At 47.2% G+C, this 26259-nt stretch overlaps 2 protein-coding genes across 2 annotated transcripts; both read right to left on the bottom strand.

Annotated features, from left to right (window-relative positions):
• Nucleotides 1–6662: 6662 nt before the first annotated feature.
• Nucleotides 6663–12059, bottom strand: LOC100830852 (probable lysophospholipase BODYGUARD 1). Its single transcript, XM_003557086.4, has 3 exons — nucleotides 10771–12059; nucleotides 10100–10305; nucleotides 6663–7476 (listed from the first exon to the last, which is right to left on the bottom strand). Exons 1-3 carry the CDS (start codon nucleotides 11815–11817, stop codon nucleotides 7149–7151), a joined length of 1581 nt encoding a protein of 526 aa, XP_003557134.1. The 5' UTR covers nucleotides 11818–12059; the 3' UTR covers nucleotides 6663–7148.
• Nucleotides 12060–20908: 8849 nt separating this feature from the next.
• LOC100829058 lies at nucleotides 20909–24027 on the bottom strand. Its single transcript, XM_014896457.2, has 8 exons — nucleotides 23837–24027; nucleotides 23657–23746; nucleotides 23328–23482; nucleotides 22721–22841; nucleotides 22499–22618; nucleotides 22349–22419; nucleotides 22142–22278; nucleotides 20909–21197 (listed from the first exon to the last, which is right to left on the bottom strand). Exons 1-8 carry the CDS (start codon nucleotides 23963–23965, stop codon nucleotides 21181–21183), a joined length of 840 nt encoding a protein of 279 aa, XP_014751943.1. The 5' UTR covers nucleotides 23966–24027; the 3' UTR covers nucleotides 20909–21180.
• Between the last annotated feature and the right edge of the window lie 2232 nt (nucleotides 24028–26259).

The following is a 26259-nucleotide window of genomic DNA, read 5'->3' as shown; positions in this document are numbered from 1 at the left end:
CTGACTTACCTGAAGAAGCTGTGCGCTCGTCTGCAGGTGTTCGAACTTCAGAGGCAACCAACCACCCAACCATCCCAAAATAGCAGCCATCGGAAATCTAACGACGCAGCAGAGTGAGAGTTGTAATTGTGCATTTCAGTTACAAGCATCGCGATCATCCTCGCCTCACAAGTCTCAACATTAATTTTCACTTGTCTGATGGAGAGATGGTCCTTCCCTTTTCTGTACGATGATGTAGTCTCCATGTGTTCCAAGTTTCCAACTTCAATACTCAGAGGCAATTCTCTGGATAAATGCGGGTCGATCAGTTGGCAGAAAAACGCGACCTTTTGAAAGGGAAATGAGGATTACTCGAATCAAAGTACTCCGTCTCAGCGAAAGACAGCAGATATAGCCGGACAGAGTCTGTGGTGAGATCGATGGGGCTGCTGCCGCTAGTCTCTTTCGCTCCATGAGAAGTGAGTACAATAATAAATTCGGGCAGGCCTGGAACGAGCGATCCGTGCTACTGCTGCCTGTGGCTGTCACAGCTCACAAGCCCACGTTGTTCATCCGTGTGGGTCCAACGGTCCATCGGGTCTAGATCTGACGCGTCCTGATCGGGGACGCCTGACCCAATAAGGATGGCGGGCCCCCGTCGCGCTGCGTTATATAAAGACGTGGAGGGCCGGGGCATGCACTATGAGGTTCGCTTCGTTTGTCACCGACCCCACCAACACTCCCTACCGATCTAGGGTTTTGCGCAGACAGTGACGGAAAGCTCCGCCGCCGTCGCTCTCTCACCATCGCCATGGCTGCCCCGTCGAGCTCCTCGTTGTCCCAGGGAGAAGGTATACGTTCCCCTTCCTCTCTGTCTCTCTCAACCTCTACCCGAATCACAACATGAATCACAGAAAGAGTTCATTCCCGTCTAGATCTACACCTAGTTGATCCAAGCATTCTATCAATGGTATCAGAGCATTCTGGAGTTGTAGATCATGCTCGGGATAGAATAGAAAAAGGAGAAAGAAAAGAAGAAAAGCAAACCCTAACCCTAAGAGAAGAAAAAAAAAGTCTTACCCGTGGGCGCCGCCGCCGGTCGCCGGTCGGCGGGAAAGGGCGTCGCTGCCGGTCACTTGACGGCGACGCGCGCACCATTCGGTGCACGCGCGCACCGGACGCCGCGCTAGTCCGGCCGGTGAGGTGGTGGCTGCGTCGCTTTCGCCGGGAAAAAAAGAGGAGGCGAGGGCTCGCCGTCGCCGGGCAGGCCATCGCTTGCGGTCGCCGGCGGGACCGACATGCTCGGGTGCCGCCGCCACCGGAGAAGAGACGGACATCGGAGGTTAGGGTTTGAGGCGGCTAGGGTTTCGGGCGGTTCTGGTTGGGGTGTTTTCACTCTGGCGAAAGATGCGCTCAGCCGTCCGATCAGATCGGACAGCTGAGGTTGCCCCTAGCCGGGGCGCGGGCCTGCCTGCCTAGCTGGGCCGTTGGGCTGCGGATTAGCCTGGAGAGCGAAAGAAAGGTGGCCCGCGAGAGAAAGGCAGGCCGCGTGCGCCGCGGGCCGTGCGCGGGCACAGAAAGAAGCAGCAGGTCATGCGGGGCCGAAGCAGGCTGAATGCCAGGCAAAAGAAAGGCAGGCCGTGGGCCGCGTGGGTGAGCAGACTGTGGGCTGCGCCACGAAAGTCTTATTTTTTTTTACATAAGCATTTATTTTACAATATATGATCCAGTTTTTGCACATTTTGGTATTAACTTTATCATATTCAAACTGAACCAACGAGATGTTTGTTTTAGAAAATAAAAAAGTGCAAAATAATGATTCTGAAAAGTATAAAGTTATAGTTTTTGTTCATAGTTTCCGCTGCAAATAGTTTTAAAAGTGTTGTTAAAATTAAAAAAACATGATTAAAAGTGATTTATTTAATTGTGACCGTGTTATTTTTTCTTAACCAACGTCATTAATAGCATGATCATAATTAATAGTTAAAGTGTGCATTTAATTCTATTTTCTGCGCAACGGTGATATAGATTAAATTGCACAAACAATTGCATGTATCAATTTTGGCCAACGTTGGATTAATGCATGCACTTGTTGTTATCTTGTCACGTCATTGTGGTTTTCAGGAGGGTACTACTTGATGGGATTCCTCAAGGACGTACCAACACTCGGGGGTGACAACTACATTGAGTGGAGAAAGAAAGTTGACCTGGCCTTTGTTTGTGCCGAGGTGGACTGGGTGGTTGACATTCCACAGCCACCAAAGCCTACAGAGCCAATCAGCGATGCAAAAGATGATGATGATGCTTGGGAGAAAAAGAAGAGAGAGTATGCTTCATTGGAGATGTCATACACCTTCGAGAACAAAAAGTGGCTCACCATCAATAAAAAGTGCATGGCTTTCATAAAGAACACAATTGAGCACGCTATTGTGGGCTCAATTGCAGAGTGTGCTTCCGCAGGGGAGTATCTTGAAAAGATAAAGAGCCAGTTTACGGGTTCTTCAAAGACATATGCTACCCAGCTGCTGAAGCAGCTGGTGACAGAATAGTACACAGGAGGGGGACATGGCATAGGAGAGCATATTCTTAGGATGAGCAACATGGCTTCTAAGTTGAAGCTCATGGATGCTGATCTAGAGATTAAGCCTACAATACTTGCCAAAAGAGTTTGACACTTTTGTTGTCAACTACAATATCCAACCAGAGCGGTGGGATATTGAAAAGACTATAGCCATGTGTGTGCAAGAGGAGAATAGAAATGGTTTCCTGAACTATGTGAGGGGTAATAAGAAAAAGAACTTCGCTCAAGGCCATCAAAGTTCTCCTTCAAAGCCAGATGGTAAAGCTCCCATGCAACATTAGCAACAGCAAAAGACTCTTCCAGTGGACAAAGACACCTGCATCCACTGCAAGAAGACCGGGCATTACAAGAAAAATTGACCGGAATGGCTAAAGTCAATCATGGCAAAGAATGGTATAAACTCCATTTCCTTTGTAAATGAATACTTGTATACACGGTTTTTGAAATCTACTTGGTGGATTGACTCTGGTGCAACTGTTCATGTTGCAAATTCTTTACAGGGATTCAGTTCGAATGAACATATTCTGAAAAGGTATATTCTGTGTGTAAAGTGAATGAACATGTTGCCGCGTCGGAGAAAGTAGAAAAGAAAAGAAAGAGGACTAATGAATCATCGAAATTGTGGCACTGTCGTTTAGGCCATATTTCGAGGGGGAGAATAGAAAGACTTGTTAAAACGGAAATTCTTCCTCCATTAGAGTTCTTAGAAATAGAGCAATGCGTAGATTGCATTAAAGGAAAGTACGTAAAACAAATAAAAAAGGGTACAATATGCAGCACCAGCACACTCGAAATTATTCACACTGACATTTGTGGACCATTTCCTGTGAAAAGTGTGGATGGTTATGATCCGTTCATAACATTCACAGACGATTACTCCTGTTATGGTTACATTTATCCAATAAAAGAAAGGTCAGAAGCGTTGGATAAATTTAAAATATTCAAGGCTGAAGTTGAAAATCAGCTTGATAAAAAGATAAAGATAGTAAGATCCGACCGTGGGGGGGTGGGGGGGGGGGGAGTACTACGGTCAGCACACCCCATATGGCCAAGTCCCTGGACCTTTTGCAAGGTTCCTACAGGAGACTGGAATAGTCGCCCAGTATTCAATGCCGGGCAAGTCTCAGCAAAATGGAGTAGCTGAAAGGCGTAACTGTACCCTTATGGATATGGTGCGCAGTATGATGAGTTGTTCCACATTGCCATTGGGATTGTGGATGGAGGCATTAAAAACCGCCATTCACATTCTCAATAGAGTGCCAAGCAAGTCGGTGCCCAAAACACCGTACGAGCCGTGGACATGAAGAGTGCCCTCTCTACAACACCTGCGGGTGTGGGGGAGCCCAGCTGAGGCCAAAGTGTTTAACCCAAATGTTGCAAAGTTGGATACCAAGACAGTAAGTTGCCATTTCATTGGCTACCCTGAAAGATCAAAAGGTTTTCGTTTCTACTGTCCAGACAGATATACAAAGTTTGTGGAAACGAGACACGTCGTCTTCTTAGAGGACGAAATGATGAAGGGGAGCACGGTAGCTCGGAAAGTTGATCTTGAGAAGAAGAGGGTGCATGCACCTAACCCGATGACTCAGGAGCCATTCTTTTCACTACCTGTTGTTGCCGCACCGACAATCCCTGAGATTGTGGTGCCGACACCTGTTGCAACTCCACACATGGCAACAATGAGCGAAGGTCCGGAACCTGTCCTTCAGGAGCCAACTCAACCCATTGTTGCACATGAAAGGGAGTTGCAGCAGTCTGAACATGCGCCACATATAGAGACACAAAATGCGCCAAAACATGAGGCCCCTAGAAGGTCTCAAAGAGTTAAAAAGTCAGCCATTCCAAAAGATTATAAAGTTTATAATACAGAAAGAGTTCATATGGAGAATGATCCCACTTTATATGAAGAAGCCATGAGTAGTTCTCACTCATCGAAGTGGCTGGAGGCCATGGAAGATGAGATGAGATCGATGAGATCCAACGAAGTTTGGGACTTAGAGGAAATTCCTAAAAGAGCCAAAACGGTAGGCTGTAAATGGGTCTACCAAACCAAATATGACTGTAGAGGAAATATAGAAAAATACAAAGCACGACTCGTGGCAAAAGGATTTACACAAAGAGAAGGAATATATTACAACGAGACATTTTCACCAGTCTCATGCAAAGATTCCTTTAGAATAATAATGGCACTGGCGACGCATTTTGATTTAGAGTTACATCAGATGGATGTAACGACGGCATTTCTAAACGGGTATTTAGAAGAAAATGTCTACATGAAACAACCCAAGGGTTTTATCATGGAAGGCAAGGAAAACATGGGATGCCGCCTAAAGAAATCCATTTATGGATTAAATCAAGCCTCTAGACAATGGTATCTAAAGTTTAATGAGACTATTAAGAAATTTGGGTTTAAAGAGAATGTTGAGGACAACTGCGTTTATGCAAAATTTAAAAGTGAGAAATATATTTTCCTAATTCTGTATGTGGATGATATCCTGCTTGCTAACAACGATGTTAGTGTACTACTAGAAACAAAGAAGTTTTTGTCCTCAAATTTTGATATGAAAGATTTTGGTGAAGCGTCATATGTCTTGGGCATAGAAATTCACCGAGATAGGAAAAATGGGGTTCTAGAACTATCGCAAAAGGCATATTTAGAAAAGATTCTAAAGAAATACAATATGCATGCAAGCAATGCCACACCTGCTCCTATAGTCAAGGGCGACAGTTTCGGAAAATTTCAATGTCCCAAAAGTCAATATGAGATCAATCAAATGAAAGCGGTTCTATATGCTTCGGCAGTTGGAAGCCTACAGTATGCACAAGTGTGCACTTGCCCTGATTCAGCTTTTATCACCGGAGTACTCGGTAGATATCAAGAAAATCTAGGCATAGAGCACTGAAAAATGGTAAAGAAAGCATTACGTTATACGCAAGACACAAAAAACCTCATGCTAACATTTAGAAGATCTGCTTCCCTAGAGATAAGAGGGTATTCAGATGCAGACTTTGCGGCAGATAAAAATGATAGAAAATCCACGTCAGGATATGTATTCACTCTCGCAAGCGGGGCTATTTCGTGGAGAAGCTCCATAGTCAATAGTTGCATCATCCACGATGTATGCAGAATTTTTAGCATGTTACGAGGCCACGGGGCAGGCGATATGGTTAAAGAAATTTATACCCGACTTGAAAGTAGTGGATTGTATCAACAAACCACTAAAGATGTACTGCGACAATCAGCCCGCGGTGTTTATACTCACAACAACAAGTCGTACCAAACCAATAGAGATAAAATATTATGTTGTGAGAATTCAGGATCACACTATAAGTCTCGAGCATATAAAGACAAAGGATATGCTTGCGGATCCGCTTACGAAATGCCTACCACCCAGTGTGTTCAAAGAACACTTAGTCGGTTTGGGTTTAAGAGAAAGCCTATGATTCCTGGATAAAGAATGGCCCGAAAAGAACAGAATTTGTTTCAACATTGAAAGGTATGTCGTAGCTGTCTGATTCTATCGGCAATTGAGCTGAGACGATGAAACATGCTCTACGTACTAATCGGTGGTGAAACGAGTAAAGCAAAAGGTATATAGTTAAAAGACAGTTGAGATAAGGGGGAGAATGTTAGAGTGATCTCCCATCCATGTGGGCCCAACGGCCCATCGGGCCTAGATCTGACGCGTCCTGATCGGGGGCGCCCGACCCAATAAGGTTGGCAGGCCCCTATCATGCTGCGCTATATAAAAAGGTGGGGGCCGGGGCACGCACTACGAGGTTCGCTGCGTTTGCCACCGACCCCACCGACACTCCCTACCGATATAGGGTTTTGCACGGACAGCGACGGGAAGCTCCGCCGTCACTCTCTCACCGTCGCCATGGCTGCCCCGTTGAGCTCCTCGTCGTCCCAAGAAGAAGGTATACGTTCCCTTTCCTCTCTGTCTCTCTCAATCTCTACCCGAATCCCAACATGAATCACAGAAAGAGTTCGTTCCCGTCTAGATCTACACCTAGTTGATCCAATCATTCTATCACATGTTCATCACACTCGAAACGTCCATCTCAGAGCATCAGACGAACTGGAACCAACTTCGGCAGCTGAATTAATTCCGCTTTCACGTCCATATACACATATAATTAAACTGGCGTGTACGTATATGTATATTACAGTTCTGGAGCTGATGGATGATGAGGAGGAGGACAATTGGCCAGGTTGGTCCAATCAAACAATTAACAACAACACTTTATGATTAATTAATTAATTACCACCAAAAAAAGAAGAAAATATAAAAAGGAAATGATACAACTGTATGTATTTATAGTTGTTGGAAAGGACAGGATAGGCTTGCTCATCCAATCCTACTGTAGTAGCACTCCACCACCAGGGCTGCTGCAATGCTGCATGATGCATTGCATCTCTTCTCCCTGCAGCTAGCCTGGCAGGGTAACCGTTATTGCCTTCTTTCCCACGGGGCCATAAATATCCTTTCCAGCCTTTCTCCTCCTTTAGTCATGTACGTGCACTGTACGTAGAGTAGGGTATCAGACGAACGTGCGTCCTTTACTAGTACGTAGATGCTAGCTACTAGTCCTGGGCGGCGGCTTTCCAGATGGCTTCGAGCTCGGCGGCGAAGAGCTTCTCCTGTCCGACGACGATGGTGATGTGGTCCTTGCCTTCGTAGACGGTGACGCGGGCCCGGGGCACGCGGGCCCCGACGGCCAGCGTGCAGTCGACGGGGAGCAGCTCGTCGTCGCGGCCGTGGAAGAGTGCCACCTTGCACGCCAGCTGCCCCGCCACCACGTCCAGGTAGGCCTCCATCTTGCTCGCGCTCAGGCACATGATGTTGTGCAGCGTGTGCCACGCCGCGTTGTGCGTGTGGCACATGAACGCCTCGATCAGGAACGTCCGCATCCTGCACGTCGCAGAACACACAAAACACATTCAACATTTTGATCTGATATACTCCCTGTGTGCAAGAATTCCATTCATCACATATCATGCATGTGCTGCCGCGGCAAGACGAGCAACGTGCAATATCAGTTAATTTGAACAATCGATCTTTTCCCGGGCCGTGCACGGCAGCGCCTGGCCCTGTTGCCATGTGGCTAAGCTAGCTAGGTGCGAAACTCAGTTATTACACTCTCCACTTGCATAGCTTTCTGGATGAAGCAGCCGGGGGCGGACCATGCATCATGCATGTGTACTTGCGCAATCCGGCAAGTGGTGGAGTAATAAAATTGTGCAACTTCGGGTCGAGCAGAACTTTAACTCTCCCCGGCCCTAGATCTCAGTCAGTCAGTCAGCCCATGATATTTATTATACGCACATTTATGAACCCTCCACTCCACGTACTGAATGTCCTGGCTTTCAGGCAAAACTTTTCATCCATTCTGGTACTGTAGCAGCAGCACCACCACCAGGGGTCACTACTCGTGCTAGCGTTTATTTATCCTTTGGTAGTAGAATTAATATGTAAGTCCACTGTCAGTGTTGGTAAAGTTTAAGCAGCTGCTAGCTAGGACAGTGAGACATGCTGCCATGCCACGTGGAATTCTAGCTAGATACAATATGCCCAACAACAACAGCACGATTTAATTTACACGTACTGCTGCTCCTACCTAGTGGCGGTGCAAGATAGGATTGGGCAGCAGTGTGTGTGAGAGCAGTGGGGGACGGACAGAGGCTTGAATACTCTGTAATAAGTAGGCTTTGTACCTTTGGGACCCCGCTGGCGGGCCTCCAACTGTTGCATGTACATACACATTTTTAGCTGTTAAATAGCTTAGCTTAACAAGGGAAAGGGAAGAGGAAGCCTTTCGTCCCAAGATATGTGGTCTGGTCACGATAGGTCCACCGATACCGATCCACCACACACACACTGACTGACACACAAGACGGTCGATTTCCGGCCGGCCTTCCACGACTCCACGTGCGTGTGCAACCGAAAATTAACAATTAAGGACAAGGGTACCGGTGGCTGCTGCCACGACTATATGCATGCATTCTTGCTTGCTTGTTTCCATGTCTATGTATAGGAGGATGCAAAAGTTTGTCTGCAAGCAGGAAATTAACTTCCCTCCCAACGACCGAAAAGAAAGAGAATTTCCAAATTTTTTTTAACAATGGAACGAAAAGAGAGTGTGGTCGAGCAGTGCAAAAGAACGTGGCTGGCTTGGATCAATTTCGTGCATACAGTGCATGCCGTCAAAGGGAGAAGAAGATGGGGATTAAGCGGCGGTGTACCGGCCGATGACTTTGCAATTTGTTTCGTAGTACGTGGCGAATAATAATTGTGGAGGGGGCCCGGTACGTTTCCGGTTGCCGTTTATGGGCGGGTGGTGAGCCACCGCCAATCTAGGCAGAAGGCAGAGCCACACGGGCTGCATGCATGATGCATCCATGCAGATACATAGGCGCTCGCTCACTCACACCTATGTGCACGACTGTCGTGCCCGAAATACTCTATGCTCCACCCCAACCACCTACGACCGCAGTTAACTGTTAACCCTATGCAGAATCGGGTGCAAAATACGGCGGAATTAATGATAATCCGTTAGGATCAACCACGCCGTGGGTGATCGATCGATATGGATCGATCGCTGAGCTACCCAAACCCTCCCAAAAAAAAACATGTGGGCGCGGTGGGTGTTTCTGTCACACCAATTCAACTAACTAACCGAGGATTTCTACGTGGAAATTAATTAAGCTATATAAGCGAGTCCTTTTGCTTATTTTTTTTTTGTCTTGTTAGTGTGATGACGATAGTGGTGATCGGTGGGATTAGTTTGTTGGAACTAATTAATCGTGGGGGAGTGTTAACTCCGGGCGGAACAACATTTGAGGGCGATCATTTAAGGGGGGAACGACCGACGATCGACTGCGACGACCAAGACAGCGATGATCACTTGCTTAATTGGGGCGCGGCCAACGGATACGTCGCTGTCTCTGTTTTAATTGTCTCTAGCTGCTAGCTTGCTTACTGGCATAACTAATCTCGCCTTCATTATTTTCTGAGCGTTTCACGACTAAGTATATACCTACTGGAAGATGGACCCGTACGTGGAAGGAGAAGAAGATTCGGAAGACTCGATCGCTATCGCTGTCAACTCTATACAATGACACTGCGTTTTTTTTAATAAAAATAAAAATGTATGACACGATAGCTGTGCAGGCTCGTCTAGCCGCCAGTCTCTCTCTCAGGCGTATTGAATGCGACCGAAACAAAGCGTGGTTTTCATTTTCAAAACCTACACACTACTGTTGCTCTGCTAGATGGTCCATCATTTGGGAATTGGGAGAGAAATGAAGTGTCGAGCTTCTTCTCCCCCACTTCTTCTGTACCATCTGTTCTGCCACGAACGCAAGAAAGCAGACCCCAGGACCGGTCAGGTGGTTGGGAAAAATACACACGAGCTAGATCGAAAAGAAGAACAAGGAAGAAAAGAACACATGCACGGAGAGTGCGTGCATGTGTAAATTAATAAAATGCAGAATTTGCATGGTGTTTGATGAGAGTTTGGCAGTAACTGGCGTACCTGTTCCGTGTGAAGAGCCTGAAGAGTCGGTCCCATACCCTGTGGTGCCTGCAGATGGTGAGGCAGATGGTCCGGCTGACGTGCTCGTACCAGCACGCCATGGACGCCCCGAAGGCGATCGGCGGCCACACCCGCCGCGGCGCCACCCGCCGCATCACGTACTGCGTCGCCGCCCCCGCCTCCTCCTCCGGCACCGGGAAATACGGCTGCAGTCACATCATATATATCCACCCATTCATTGAACAAAACACGGCCATTTACTAGTAATTTATTACTACGCATACGGCCGATTCTAGTTGTAGCAATCTTTCCAATCATGGTGGGAGTAAAAATGGACACATTCATGCATCAAAGTGGGCGCGGTTAGTTAGTCAGTTAGCTCAGGTGATTCACATGCAGAGAGCGACTTTAATGGTTGTGTGTGTGTGTGAGGATCATGGACTGTCATGTACCAATAGTACTATACTCCATAGTTGTCCATGAGTCCATCGACATACGGATGCGTGCAATGCAATGCAAACAAGAGGTCCATCCATCTGTTGCCGGCCGGCCGGCCTGGCGGTGATTAAATGCATGCATTTGGGGAGTTCAAGTTCAAGTTCAAGTTCAATCCATCCGTTGGTTCGTTAATTCACGGTGGTGATCAGCTCACGTAATTAACGTATACGTACCGGGGCGAGGAGCGTGAGGGACTTGACGGCGTCGGGGTACTTGACGGCGAGGGCCAGCGCCAGGACGGACCCCAGCGAGTGAGCCACCACGTGGAAGGATCGCAGCCGGTAGCGCTGCAGCACGGAGCGCTCGATCATCTCCACGTGCTCCCGCAGCGTGTAGAGCGAGTCCGCGGGCTTCGGGCTGCGCCCGAAGCCCAGCAGGTCCACCGCGTACATCCGGTACCGGGCCCGGGCCGCGCTGCTGAAGGCCGGGAACACCGTCTCCGTCCAGAACACGGAGGAGGAGATGAACCCGTGGATGAATACCACCGCCTCGAGATCCGCGCTGCTGTTGTCGGCGGGGGACGGCGGGGATTGGACGTGCACGTAGAGGTGGGAGGACCGGGACGCCGTGGCGCTCCAGGAGTGGCAGAGCTTGCAGTCGCAGTCGGACCAGCATGGCCTGGCCTGCCGCGCCGTGCGCGGGGCCCGGTCCGCCTTCTCGCGGATCAGCTCGGCGACGATCGCCGGGCTCACCGTCAGCGACGGCGCCGCCGCTGACGCTGGGCCCGGGCCCGATTTGTTGTTGTTGTAGCTCCGTGTGGCGTCGGAGAGCAGCGAGGCGCGGACGTAGAGCGTGTCCGAGACGTCCTCCACCTGCAGCGCCTTGTTGTGGCTGCCGTTGGTCTTGGCTGCTGACGTCGTCAGCCGCACCACCTTCGTCGTCGTCCCCGGCGCCGGCGCCGGAGACGGGGAAGACGAAGAGGAAGAAGATGAAGAAGAGGATGAGGAGGAGCAGTAGCAGGGCTTCCACTCGGCCTCGACGGCGTAGTCGACGACCTTGTAGACGAGGCAGAGCACCGGGTCCAGCAGGTCCAGGAGCGAGAACACGAGGAAGCTCACGGCGCAGTTGAGCGCGCCGCCGGCCGCGGCCAGGAGCGCCAGCAGCGACGCCCTGGTCCAGTACTCGCCCTTGTTACCAGACGCAGCGGCGGCGCCCATGGCACCACGACGGCGCCCCTCCTCCTGCTTCTTCTCTTGCCACACGCAGGTCGCAATGTGCATTGCTGGCTAGCTTCTGGCGCGTGTTGGCGGAGGGCGCGCGCCGGCCGGTAAGCTTGTTTGGCTCTTAATATGTATGAGAGCAAAGGGAGGAGAAGGGAGAGGGGTTAAGTTATAGTAGGCCGGAGGAGGAGGAAAAAGAGGGGCATTTAAGCGCGGTGGGAGTGGGAGTGGGAGGCGCGCGGGGCTCTCTAGCTCTTTGCTTTCTTCTTCTTCTTAATTTCTCGATGGAATACTATATTGTGCGTTTGTTTGGTTGGGTTAAATAGAGTGCGGGCTTTGGCTCGGGCTAAAGCTCGAACAGAGGAAGAAGAGAGCCGCAACAGGCGCCACAGCACCGGCGTGTGCAGAGTGACTCCAGGGTCGCCGTCGGGTAGTACTGAAGAAAGCTACGGATCGTTTCCTGTCTCATACCGGCATTTAATTGGGGATTTCGATCAGTGGCTAGGGGAAGGGGCTACGGTTAGGTGTTAAGCTTGGGCCGTCGATACAGAGCGCGCTGTAGTAGCGACGAATTGTTCAAATCTTGGCTCGTGGGGTCGCGCGCCTGTGGCTTTGTGGGGGCACAAGCATGGAGGAAACTGTTGCGAGGTTTCAGCAAACTGGGATCCCGTAGTACTCGTAACACGTAGGAATATACACGTGCCTGTGAACGTATATACGTCTCGATCATCGCACGCTCTCGCATTGTACAAACGAACCGTGCACGCGCACGGCGCCTGTGAAGTTCTTATCATCATGTAGATTGGGGGGAAAAAAGCTGTCGGCATTAGATTGTCCTGTTATTACAGAGAAAAATCAAGCGAAGCAGTCAAGAAGAAATGGTGGAGTGTGTCGAGCTTTCTTCTCATGCATGGACGTACCCATGTTACAAGAAGTGGGCTTATGTGTGCACCCATGTTCTCAAAAATCACGCGGTCATTCTCGTTGCTGTTGGTGTCCACGGCCAGGTGAATCCGAATTCACCACGTATATATACGTAACGTACAGCAAGGCACCGGATCCGCCGACATCCTCACATTTCGACAGAGGAGAGATCTAGATATAACCTCTCGCCGTTGACCGTTAACCGTTGACGTCGTTGCCTTCCACGGTAACGGGACTACCGGAGCACGTGATTATTAGGATCAGGCCACATGTGGGTGGTGGCAGTTGAGACAGGCGGCGGCTGGCTGGCCGGCTGCCCCGTGCAAAGCAGGAGCAGTTGTAGGAGTTATCACTGGAGGACAGTACTGTCTCCCTTCATGCAAGCTCGCTCGTTGACTCGGTCTACCTGTAAAGTCGTCGTGGTTAATCCTGCAGTGGACGACACCCCGAGCAAACACCGCGTGGTCTGGCGCCACGGCCAACCACACGGCGGAGTCTAAGCCAGTTATTGCATCGGACACTTTGGGCCATGAATGTCTCGACGTCGTCGCCACGGCTGCGTGCACAGTGCAGAGAGACCCATGCTAGTAGCTGCGGCCAGCCAGTGATCAGGATCAAGGGGCAAAACAGCTAGCCGAGGAATTTCCGACCTGACTGTCGACAAGCAAGGAAGGAAGTAGTAACATCTGACAAATTCGATCGCCAAATGCGTCGAGGCTGATTACTGGTGGAAGTGAATGTGCTAGCTAGCTGCTGCCGGACAAAGGGACACGCTGCTAGTGATTATATATCGGTCACTGGGTTGGGACAGTTTCTTCCATTATCTGAAATCGATAAAATAAACAGTAGTACTGTACTGACTGTGGGTTAATTCGATCTGCTGCTGCTGCTGTGTCTGAAGAGGTGTCAAGACGACTGAAGTCACTGACACCTTTGTAGCAGTAGCGGTGCTGAAGAGAGCGAAAATGGGGGTCCCGGCACTGTTGCTCGGCTGCCGGGAAGCTGGGCCGGCGTGCGTGCATTGGCTGGCTACGTGTTACAGTAGTAGCCATCGGGTGCACGTATGCGATTCATACGTTACGGACATTGCCGGAGATCCAGGGAGCACGGCACTCCCGTGCCAAACAATATGCCAATGCGTGCAAGTCGCGGCCAAGATCAAACACAGTTCCCCTGTTTTCCCCTGTTTCGGTGCAGGAAGAAGGGCTAGGTTGGGTGTTGAGTTTTTGCAGCAGCGCTGTAGCACAAGCAGACTAGCAGTCTTTCCGTGAGAGCTAATTTACAGACAAACTTGAGTCCCAAACCATCAAAAGTTCAAAAGTAAAACAAAACATACAAGGACGCCGGGGTTTCATATGTGTCCAGCACTGACAAATTGTACTCTTAGCATGCATGGAGCAACTGACATCGATGGATGGATAATAAGTTGATGACAGCAAAAGAGCTTGCTAAGCGCGGTGATCTGATAGCTACTACTCCAGTACTCCGTACTAGTACACGCCAGTACAAAACAATCAAATCTGACGAAACTGTCAAACGCTAAACAGCTTAGCAGCATGGAGATAGAGCATGGCGCAGCCGACCGCAATTAATGGGAATCACTGTCAACCACACTCCTGATTAATTTCACGACAATGGACAAGCGTCTCTCTGTGCACGGAGCTAGCCGGACAATTAGCTAAGCTAGCGATCCACGCGTCAATGATTTGAACAGGCACTCAGAAACAGATATATCAGCGCCTGAAACTGAAAGCTACCGCGGACGGGCATGGGCAGATGGACGCATGGCTCAACATGCTAGTAATTAATTAACGCCCCCATGATCCAGCAAAATCTAGTCCCCCGCGCTCCCAAGATCTATCGCGTTTGTTTGTACTTGCCCCCCGTGTTTGCTAATTTGTACGTATCCAGTTGATTGCGTTGGCCAGTTCACAAAAAAAGGCCAAGTGTTGATAGGGTTCGGCTGCTAGTCAGTCAGAGATGAATGAATGGACAATAATAAAACAAAAATAAGTATTTTAAATGTCAAAAAAAATCTGACAGAAATCACCATGTTAAAAGTTTGCTTTGTTCCAACTGTACTGTATAGTACTCCATTGTACAAAAGGATTTTACTTCCTCACTCTTGAGAATTTGCTAGCTGTGTTCAGCTGTACTGTCAGCAGCTAATAGCGAATCGACATTCTGTCATTGGTTTGATGACAACGTCATATCATATCCATCTCAGACTGTTTAGACTTATGCCTCCTTGGAGATGTTCTTGTACACTAATACGGAGTATTAATCTAGATCGGCGTTGATCAAGATACAGTGATCGAGCGAGAGATCAGCATTGCGTTGCCAAATCAAACGCTAGCACTCCTAATTAATCAAGATCGGTGTTGATGATCAAGACTAGTTATTGCCAGCACTGTTGTTTAGGGGTCATCAGTGATCGATGCTGACACGTACTTGTGGCCATATACAGGCATACAGCCAGATAGATCGGTTGATCATGTCATGCGTTCAGATCAATCTGGAAAAAACGAATCGAGAAAAGGCGGGCAGATTAGACCGGGAAACATGCATGTCTTAACCGATTCCTGTTCGTTGGTGTGGCATTTAATTTGGGTGATATTGACAGCACCTCGCTGATTACGGTTTTTGTTTCTGAATGAAATCACGTATCGCTGGAATACGTTCCTCGGTTTCAGAAAACACGTCATCCTTTTAGAACCAACTGTACGAGTGATATGTCTATATCGTTCCATTTTAATGTTTAAACAGAAAACGAACTTATTCAGTTTATAAGATAAATTGGGTCGAAAATATCATAATTGATCGGTTAACGACAAGAAGACAAATGGATCTAGCTCGACTTGGACCGCGGCACAACCACACACACATATGTACACATGACACCGATGCATTGGAATTGTAGAATGACAAATATTTTTGAGTAGTTAGCTTTTGTTTTATGATATTGAGAAAAGATAAATAGGATCAAAAAAATTACAGAAGGCCGTATTTGAAAATGTAAGGACCAACATTCAGCGAAAAGACAGGGCCTAGTTGACTCATGCATTACACCTACTAGCAAAAGAACCGTGCCTTCTTACGGAACAACGCCGCTGGTCACCGCGCGCTACTGTCCGTCAGGAGGGCCACCGATGGATCGTGCCGACGCGGTCTCTGTTGCCTAACGCAAGGCCATCGCCATCCTGGCCTCAGGCTCATCCCATCGCCGTCCAAGTCCCGCGGGGAGCCACCGGCGCACACGAGCCGGTGGAGGCGGCAGTCGGGGCGGGCGACAGAGCCGTGAGTCCGCAGCCGCCTTCCGCACACGGACGCAGCCGATGCGCACGAGCTGGTGGAGGCGACCAAGAGCGGCGGCGGGCGCTGGCGAGATCCGAAGGGCGGCGGCAAGATCCGGATCAGGTGGGGGTGAGATTTGTAGGAGAGGAGGAGCGAGGAGGACTCTGATGTTGTTTTTTTTTTGGACGGCACGTGTTTTTTCTACGCTTTAGGACCGCGGGAGCCGGGATTAAAAAGGGCGTGGGGACAACGGTGGCAGATTCGTAATTTCGGTATGACATACCGCAACGTCCGTACCATCGCCATCAAGTCCAATTTAATATATTATATATATATATATATATATATAGATAGATAGATAGATAGATAGATAGATAGATAGATAGATAGATAGATAGATAGATAGATAGATAGATAGATAGATAGATAGATAAGAAACCAATTGAAAAGTTTAAAAGAAAAACTGGAGATAATTTGATAACACGCTCAAGATATGCATGAATCAAACATGTCATAAAATTTGAGTTAAAAAAGTCTACCTCCCTTTAGACAGAAGAAAAAAAATCATGTACCACCGGGTAAATACTTTCTCATTTAATTAATTTTAAAGCAAAATATCACTGGCGGTGTAATCCCAATTGGATTTGAGAAAAGCTAAAAGCTTACAAAACTCAGATTTGTATGGCTTCTCCATCGCACCCTGCAATACGTCGGTATAGCTTCTACATTGCACCCCGTAATACGGGGTAGGAGTCCGTCTGTGAGAACGGTATTGCTCATTTTGAATTAAATACCAAACATCAGCAAGAACTATTTATCCCTCAAACCTGACATTAAAGATTTACTACTCCCTCCGATCCATATTAATCGCCTCAAATTTGTCCAAATATGAATTTATCTATGCCTAAAAGACGTCTAGATACATGTAATATCTCGACAATTAATATGCATCGGAGGGAGTAGCATTTTATTGACCAAATAGACACGACGATACATTTAAATTTAAAAACAATACGATTAAGATTTTTCAAATACTTTTGAAATGAGGCAAAAGGTTTTCAAATACGAAATGGAGGGTTTCAGGGCGCCTGTGAGTCTATGCTTAGGTCAATCAAATCTAGACGACACAATTAAGCAAAGCAGTTAGTAATCCAACATATCCATACACCTATGCATCACAATTCACAAATCATTGCTTTCTACGAATAACTAGCATGGATTAATCTTTCTTATCACTAGAGATCTTCCCGTGGCTGTGTGGTGGCAGGGTCTTTTTTAGTTCGTCTAGGCCGGCAGATGGATGAGGTCGCCGCACGTACGGGCACGGCAGCAGCTGCTTTCTCTCGGTTTGGTGGGGCAGAGGGTACAGACTACAGAGAGGCAAGCACCGCCGCGTGGTGTGGTACATCACCCAAAAACCCAGCCTTGATGTGCTACGGCCACCCTTGTCTCAAGGCGATGGATGGATTGATTGATCGATTTGACCATTCTTCCCCCTCTTAACATCCTCCCATTTAAGAGCTCAAAATTGCAGATACAAGAGAGATAGAGATAGAGAAGAAAAAGTGGAGGATTTTGCAGCAGGAGAAACATAAAGGCTTCTGACGTTTTCATTGGACGAACTGGCCGCCCCCCCACCACCACCCCCACCCCCCCTCCAGTGATCGATCATCGGCCTCCAATCTCTAGTTGGGTGGGGATCAATGGGTCTCCTTAGGTTGGTCGGTGGCCACAAACACAGCTAAGCTGCTCGTGCTACTGTGCTAGTCTTGTCAACAGCGAGCTACGCAGAAGTCACTGTAAACTTACTCCCCTCCTGGAGATTTGAAGAACAGCAAAATTGTTGCGATGACTAATGTTCTCTCTTCTCTAAAATAATTGGCATTTTGGACATATCTGCAATTAGTCCATGCAAAGTGCAAACCAAATGCGGTGGCGCGCCATTTCTCCATGCTCGCTGGTTGTGGCTTAATTTGCTTCAGCGCAGGCGCAGCGGTGATGATCATCTATCTATCTAGGCGCCAAGTACTTTAGTTAGTACTCCTGCTAGCAGTAGCTAGTAGCAGTTACAATAATTGAAGAGACGACGACATACAGTGAGCTTTACGCTAATATGATTGGCCACTTGAATTCCCTGGCTTGCTTGCTCACGAGGAGCCAGCCAATGAATGAACGAATCAATGAATATATGAACCGATTGATTCATGACCAGGTCGGTCGATCGTGATTATTGGTCCGTCCGGTCCAGCCGGCCGATAGAATCATACAAGGGCGCGCATTCTTCGGCCGTTTAATCGTTTTCAGAAAAAAAATGTAGGTGCGCAATGGAGATAGATAGATAGATAGATAGATAGATAGATAGATATAGCTCGCATACGTGAGTGCATTGTGTCCGAGACGGGAAAAGGGTCCTCCGCCGACCACCGACGCACGTTGAACTAATTAACCCATCCGTGGACATGTCAGGACCAAAGAAATACTCGGAACGGAGCCTAGAACGAGCTGAGCCCAAACAGATGATAGACATTTTTATGCATTTATTCTCTTCGTTCCATATGTGACTTCTTGTTACATGTATCTAAACATTTTTTAGTCTAGATAAATTCGTATTTTGGGCAAATTTGAGTTATTTAATATGGGATGGAGCGAGTATTATTCAGACGTGGAATACACGAAAATAAAAAAACAATTTCAGAGAGATGACAAACATTTTTGAGGCGATGGATGCTAGCTCACACGCTCGCTGGATCGCAAATTCGCAAGAAGCTTTTGGCGAATGGCGTCGGCCAGAGACAGCCATTAATGGCACCCGAATAGGTTGGTTAATTTGAGTTTGGTGGCTAGCTTGGGTCCGGTTTGATTTCCAGCATGCACGTACGACGTTTCCAACACAAGCTTGCAATAAGCCTAGAAAAAAAAGGTAAGCTGCCTGCCGCCCTAGACCTTAATTTGTCGTCAAATTGAACGCCGAGTTATGTGTGAATAATGTGTGTTGAGCCATGGAATCTTGCTAGTTTACGTGACGCTTCACTAATTCCAGTAAGGTGTAGTTCTGCTGTTGTTGCCTGTAAATAAAAGTCTGGATCAAGTTTTTTAAGGAAAGGCTTACTAGCTCACTGTAAATGGACTGTATTCGGGCCGGCATCAGCTCTTTCCCTGTTCTTACGTATAGCTAGCAACGGTCAGTACGATCAGAAGATATGGTTAATTAGTCCATGGCAATTGACCAAGAAAAGTATAGATGGTTGTCGTGCTAGTATACATATTTTCTCCTCCAAATATGGGAGCCCACCAGAAACCTAACTGTACGTGGTCACTCATACATGCATGGCGAAGTATCCGGTGAAAACCATCTTTACGGTGCAAACTGCGAAAACTCCATCAAAAAAAGTTCAAAAAATTCTCAAAAAATTCACATATGTTAGAAAAGTGATGTTTTATATATGTGTAAAATTTCAAGTCCAAACTAAATTTCATTTGGTAGCAGCGAAAAAGACAAATTCTGCATGAATAGTGGTTTTTCAGTGTTTGACACTATTCATTGTAAATTTCTCTTTTTAATTTCTCCCAGATGTTTTCAATTTTGAACTTGAAATTTTGCAGGTTTGTAGAAAATCACAGTCCCAACATATGGTATTTTTTAGAATTTTTTTGAAACTTATAAACGTGGTTTTCATGGAGTTTGCACGGTTTGCACCGAATGAGGGTTTTCACCGGATACTTCCCCTGATACATACTACTTAGTATATTTTTTCACAGGAGAAGCTGTTTAGCTCTAAGAATACCCATCAAGGGCAATTAATGCACACATATGTAGAGAAGGTAGAGCCATAAAAACCTAGGTGACAAGGAACAGGAAAGGCTGGCATCAGACAACATTTGTATACACGCCCAAAGTCTTAACAAACAATGTATATTTGTCTCAGACCAGTACTTCTGACACACGTTAGGATGACCTGGGGTGGAAATTAAAGAAGCACACTTGATTATATCAAACCATACAAGCTCAACACACTGAGAAAGGCAACTGGTAGATTATATTAGTATGGTGTTCTCAAACATGTCTCATTAATTTATTTTTAAAAGAGCCCATCAACTTCATTGCACAGAATATAGGTGCCAGCTTACCAAACATGCTTGCGGTGGATATCTTGTAACATCAGAGTGCAATCTCGCAGTCACAAGAATGGGCAAAGGACATTTAGGTACATCAAATCGCCAATTTCGCAGTCATAAGAATGGGCAGAGACCATTAGGTACATCAAACATAATGTTCATCAGGATTGTATATATCTCAGTAGAGGCCTTCCGAATTATCTCATGGGCCACTCAATGGGCAGTGACATGTTCACAAGCAAGGACAAAAAACAGCACACCCTATAACGCTTTAATAGTCCAAATAGCAGCCAATCATCTCTTGGCTCAGCTACTATAACAATCTTTTATGCCAAGTAGAGTGATGACTTTTGAGTTGTCACTGATATATTTACCTTCTATCAAGAGAGTAGCTTACTAAAATAGATGATATTTGGTTAGGTTCTTTCAGTCTTTCAAGGTAAAGCAGAACTAGGAGGGCCATCAGACTTTTTCCCCGTTTGGTGATTTTGATATCTTGGAGCTACCATCATTGCTGTTACGTTAAGGTCTTGACCAGACACATTTTTTCAAGAAGAAACATGGTTCCAACAGAATGCAATCTTTTTTGCTGCACCTTTTACTGGTGGAAGATTCATTGGATTGGAGATTCAGGCTTTCAGCTAAAAGAACTAATCTTAGCTGGCATTCAGCTAAAATAACTTCTCTTAGTTGGCATTCCTGCCATGGTTAATGGATGGCCAATCCACGTGTTCCATATAATTAAGTGTTTGTTGGACTAAGCTGGTCGGTGTGATGTGCAAGTTTATCAACTTCAGCATGCACATAATATACGAGGTAAAGAACAAACACAAGCAATAACAGCAAGGGAGCAGAAAGAGACAATGCATACACAATCTCTCCCCTGGGAATGGCTAGGATTTAAACAATGGGCCACTCAATAGTGGCCTGGTAATTTGTAGTACTAAGCTGGAGTAGATTAATTGGGGGCCTGTTGACGAGACAAAGACACCAGTTGAACTAGCTCACAGTACGCACTTTGGATTTATTTGCAGCGAGCATATGATATATACTGATGATGTAACATGACCATTTGCTTCCAAGGTTGGATCACCCATGCGTAATGCCTGTACAGTGCATATAAACCAAATCATATAATTTAATACTAGTATCCACAATCATTTAATTAGCCTAGGATAAATATCCTAATGATCCCCAGATTTGGGGGCCAAATCCATTTCATACCAAGAGTTCTTGTAATCTGCTCTTCAGTTATAGTTATCCTAATTATTACTCCCTCCATTTCACAAAGGTTGGCATATTTGGTTTCGTTAAGACAAGCATTTGACCAAGAATTACTCTATTAATATGTAAGTTATATGATACGAAACCATGATTATTAGCAAGAACTTTTAAGGACGACTCCATTGATATAAATTTCATGTATGAAAAAACCAATATTAATAGAGTTTTCATTGGTCAAAGCTTTGTCTTAGCGAAACAAAATACGCCAACCTTTGTGAAAAGGAGGGAGTACTTGGTTCTTGCCATTTGGCAGAAGTTCTAATGTTAACCATTATATGGAGCTGATCAGGAAGAACTTGAGGCAGCGGGAACTGCGAATTTACGACAAAAGTCATTAGGTAGAAAAAGAATACCATAGCCATGGGCAGAGCCAACGCCCTGCAAAATCTATGTTAAGTTAATGTAAATCTTATGATTGGATTAGTATTTTTTTGAGGGCAACCGCTAGCTTACGAATAAGCATATAGACTTTGTCCACACTTTGCAAATTGGCTGGCTCCGCCACTGACCATGGCCTTACTTCAGTTTCATATATATCAACTAATCACCATACCAGAAAGATACAGAAAGCTGAGACTAGTAATTATCTAGAGAAGGTGCAAGTCAGACCTCATGGATGACACAAGCCAACAAAATAATATATACCACAAATGCTAAGGATCATCTGTAGTGTACTCATCCTCTTCGGGCTTCACAAAGAATTCTATAAAAGCAATCCGGCTTGGCTGTTGAGCACCTCCAGCAACATTACGGTAGGATTGCATACCTGGCCTCCCAACTGAAACCAGGTGCTGGATTTTGAGCATCCCTCCCCTCCCAATCGTCACCTTACTCCCACGATTCTCCTTCAATACACTACTTGGAACATTTGAGGTAGTTGCACGAAGAAACTTGTACTTATACCTTGCAGAAAACCGTACGGTTAGAACTTAGCGCAAAGAAACATGCTGCAGCTTCTAGGCACAAGAGTTACCTGTACGATACTTCACGGTCACACTGGAATGCAATCAGAAGATCGGTATTTGCATAGTAGGGATATTCAATCTGCAAAATGGAATAAGTAGCACTAAGACATATATGTACACAACTGGAAGCTAATAAGACAAAGTAACTCATGACAGACCTCCAAGTCACCATGCCCTTCGCCTTTAAATATTACTGAAGGGGGGTCTGGTTGCAATTTAATCTGAATGCTGGAACCGGGCCACTCAAGGTCATCAATCGATTCTTTCAGGATGGCAGACTGAAATTTTGAGGAGGTTAATCATGATTTCTGAGGCACTAAAGTTCAAACTGGCCATGAGGAATACTGTCACAAAAGAGAAGGAGAAAGTATTGCGAGTACCTTAACAGTAAAAGAGAGAGGAGTGTTCCCTGCATGCTGAAAATGGTAATCCGAGGCGAGAGTATCTGGAATTCTGGTTCTGATTTCCGAAAATATACATGCATCTGGGGAGGCCACTGACCTGCGAACATGTTACCAGAATTCCTCGCGTGAGCCTGGTAACTGCACAATTCTTCTGTTTACAAGTTACACCCATCTCCGAAATTAACTTTATCTAAGCTGAACGCAAAGCTTGATTTTTTAACCAGGAGTGAGAAGGTAGAAAAGTGAACTTTAAAGTACATTAACTAATCTCATTCAAAAATGTCGCCCACAAGTTCAACTGATCATGAATTTCACAGAAATTGCAAACGTACACACATGTACGATATAACAAAATAGGAGTATTTAGGTACGAACAATCGGCTATTTATACATTATATCTGCTATAGCATCCAAATGTGCACTACTGCCTACCGAGTCCTTAGCTCAACTTTGTAAGAATCATAATTGAAAAATGCAATTTATGCGCCGCAATCATGTAAATGTGTAGCAAACATAATTAATCCGGACGAACATGTACAACTGAACCCATCACGGGCAGCCAGAGACAGAGAGAGATACATACTTGAGGAGAAGTTGCATGTCGGGGCCAGGGTACCGGATCTCTACGGAGGAGGCGTGCCCTGGGGACGAGAACATGTTGAGGCAATCGACGAGGAGCCCCAGGCTGAGCCCGAACCGCGGGCGCCCCTCCGCCGCGTAGTCGTACTCCACGAACAGCTGCAGCAATCAAAATCAATCCACGCCAAAACTCAACGCCTCAGCCCAGCCCAGCGAGGAATCAAAATCAATCCACACCAAAACCCAACGCCTCAGCACAGCACAGCCCAGCGCGGAGCAGCGCCGCACGGCGAGGAATAAACACAAACAGTGAGGGGACGGGCGGGCACGAACCTCGCGCTTGAGGTACACCTTGGCCTGGAGGCAGCCGCTCTCCTCCACGATGAGCACGATGCCGTGCTCCGAGAGCTCCAGCACTGCGTCCTGCGCGACGAGGACAATGATCGGCCGCCTGCATTCGGAACCCGAGGGGAGGAGAAGGTTAAGGGAAAGAAGGGTGGGCAGGTGACCGACCTGGTGGCGCTTCCAGCGGACGGAGGAGAGCGCGTCGACCATGCCCTGGACGCAGTCCAGCTGACACACGAGGTCCGGCGCGTCTTCGTCGTCTTCGCCGCCGCGGCCGGACGTCGTCGACGAGCTCATCTCCGCCGCCGCCGCTGGTGTTTCCCGCCCTTCCTTTTTTTCCCTCTGCTCCCCTCCCGCCCGAAGCGTCGCCGCTGCCCGCGTCTTCCTCCTGCCCCGGGCCTAGTACTAACGCTAACTGGGCCGCAAAAAGGGCCTGCATGGGCCGAACACGACTCACGCGCGGCCCAAATCCATACCGGAGATTTGTAAAAAAAGGAAAGAAAAAAAACTTCTCCGGTTCCCCGCTTCAGACTCAGAAACAAAGGCGTCTCTCCTCTCGCATGCTAACACGAACTTCTCATGCCATGGAAGATTGGGAGTTACAAATAAGCGAGAAATTAACCAACGGCAAGTAGCAGTACTATTTCGATCTCGAGTTCTCTTCTTCTTCTTCTCTAGCCCGTTTCGATCAAGGATGGCTTCCGGCATGGGGAGGTTCGTGGCCACGATGGTCTTCTGCGACGCGCCCTTCGACGGCACCCTGGTTGTTCCAGCGGTGCCCGCCGGCGGCCACGACAGCAAGAGCAGCGGCGGCGGCTTATCGGTGGCGTCGTTCATGGCGGCAGCCAAGGAAACCGCCAAGCAGTAATTCTCTTCCGGCGCCGAGACGCCGTCAGCGGCGCAGCGGCAGGGGCCCGTGGATGGCGTGCGGGTGTTCATGGAGGCCGTCGCCTTGGAGTGATCCATCCAGGAGATTTGTTTTTTAATTGCGTTTTGTGTCCAATTGTTCGTTCATCTGTAGGAGCAGCTCGGCTAAAAGCTTGATTAGAATGTCGATTGTTATTTCGCTTCCCTGACGATAAACCGACTGTATTCGCCAAGTATTATTAAACTATACTCTGTTGTTTGATCTGGAGAAGCAATTGCGATGTTATGGTCTTGAGATGATGAGTTCTGCACATTACGTCGATGTATTCCACAACATCAAAGTCCTAAGCATACTTGTAATAGATTCTCGTAGTCTGGCCTTGTCAATTCGTGTAGCAGAACCAAGACTTTATGGTGTTTATGGTCAATGAAAAAGTGTTCTTCAACTTAATAATCTACGACCAGAGGTCCAGAGCCTTACATTACTTATATCAAATCGATTCCAAATTTGAATCATATAGGGTTATGGGCTACTAAGATGTCATGTGGCGTTAGGATGTCAAGCTTTAGAAATAATTGTTGTATCATGTAAATACTTCCATATTATTAATCCCACAAGTTATGAGTAATTGAATGTCAGATAGCATGTGTGCATCCGCTGTTATAGGCCGGGAGTATTGTGCCACGGCCATGAAAAATAATACTTCCTCTATGCCGAATCTACGTCACTTATTTCTGGATGGAAGGAGTATTTGGTTTATTTAAACGAATTCAATTTTACAAGATTTGGAACAAGAAGAAAACTATTCTTTTCGAACCAAATTACTTGTCTCACTTACTTGCCGCAGATTTATAGACAAAGCGGCGACACGTAATTTGAACTGGAGGGACTGGAGGGAGTAATATAAGCGGTAGACTTGTCCAGTTAAAAAAAAAACATAGATTGTGCCGGTCCTATGGGCCGAGTGAGCGCTCAAAGTCGGAAACGCGCAGGCCGACTAGCAGTTTGAATCCCTTCCAACTCGAGGTTCTATGGGCCGAATGGGCTGGGATCCAGAGTAAGAAACGCACGTCTCTCCTGGGCTCCTGGCAGGCTGGCACGACAAGGACGAAGGAATCCTCGTCGCGCTATGACTCCCGATCGCTCTCGGTCTCTCCCGCTTCCGAGTCAGAAACGAACACCAACTTCTCACCAATGCCGTCCCGGGGTTACAAACACCGGCGTCAGCTGAGCTCCCTCCATCCAACCCCACAGCCAAGAAACCAACAAAGCATTGCATTGTTTCGATCTCGTCCGGCATGGAGAGGTTCGTGGCCACGATGGTCTTCTGCGAGGCGCCCTTCGACGGCACCCTGGTTGTTCCCGCAGTGCCCGCTGGCCACGACAGCAAGAGCGGCGACGGCTGCTGCTCGGTGGCGACATTCGTGGCGGCTGCCAAGGAAACCGCGGAGCAGTTCTTCTCCGGCGCTGTGTCTCCACCACCGGCGCAACAGCAGCAGCAACAGGGGGCTGTGGATGAAGTGGGGGTGTTCCTCGATGTTGCCGCTTTGGAGTGATTCAGGAGATTGTAGCCGCGCTTTCCGTCCAATTTTTGTTGATCTGTAGGAGCAGCTCGGCTAAAGTTTGATTAGAATTGAGAGTTTACGGGGCTGTTTGGATTGAGCCTTATCATGCGTTGCCATTTTTTTGGCATGACCAAAATATTGGTAACTTTAGAATGTTT

Source organism: Brachypodium distachyon, chromosome 1, assembly GCF_000005505.3.
Source record: "Brachypodium distachyon strain Bd21 chromosome 1, Brachypodium_distachyon_v3.0, whole genome shotgun sequence".
NCBI classification, from domain to species: Eukaryota; Viridiplantae; Streptophyta; class Magnoliopsida; order Poales; family Poaceae; genus Brachypodium; species Brachypodium distachyon.
This window is presented reverse-complemented; position numbering and strand designations above follow the sequence as displayed.

Coding starts and splice junctions, on each gene's coding strand:
- LOC100830852 (XM_003557086.4), bottom strand. CDS start 11,817: ATGCACATTGCGACCTGCGTGTGGCAAGAGAAGAAGCAGGAGGAGGGG. Junction 10,306..10,770: donor CCCTCACGCTCCTCGCCCCG/GTACGTATACGT, acceptor ATGTGACTGCAG/CCGTATTTCCCGGTGCCGGA. Junction 7,477..10,099: donor AGGCTCTTCACACGGAACAG/GTACGCCAGTTA, acceptor TGCGACGTGCAG/GATGCGGACGTTCCTGATCG.
- LOC100829058 (XM_014896457.2), bottom strand. CDS start 23,965: ATGAGCTCGTCGACGACGTCCGGCCGCGGCGGCGAAGACGACGAAGAC. Junction 23,483..23,656: donor AGGTGTACCTCAAGCGCGAG/GTTCGTGCCCGC, acceptor TGATTGCTGCAG/CTGTTCGTGGAGTACGACTA. Junction 22,842..23,327: donor GACATGCAACTTCTCCTCAA/GTATGTATCTCT, acceptor ACATGTTCGCAG/GTCAGTGGCCTCCCCAGATG.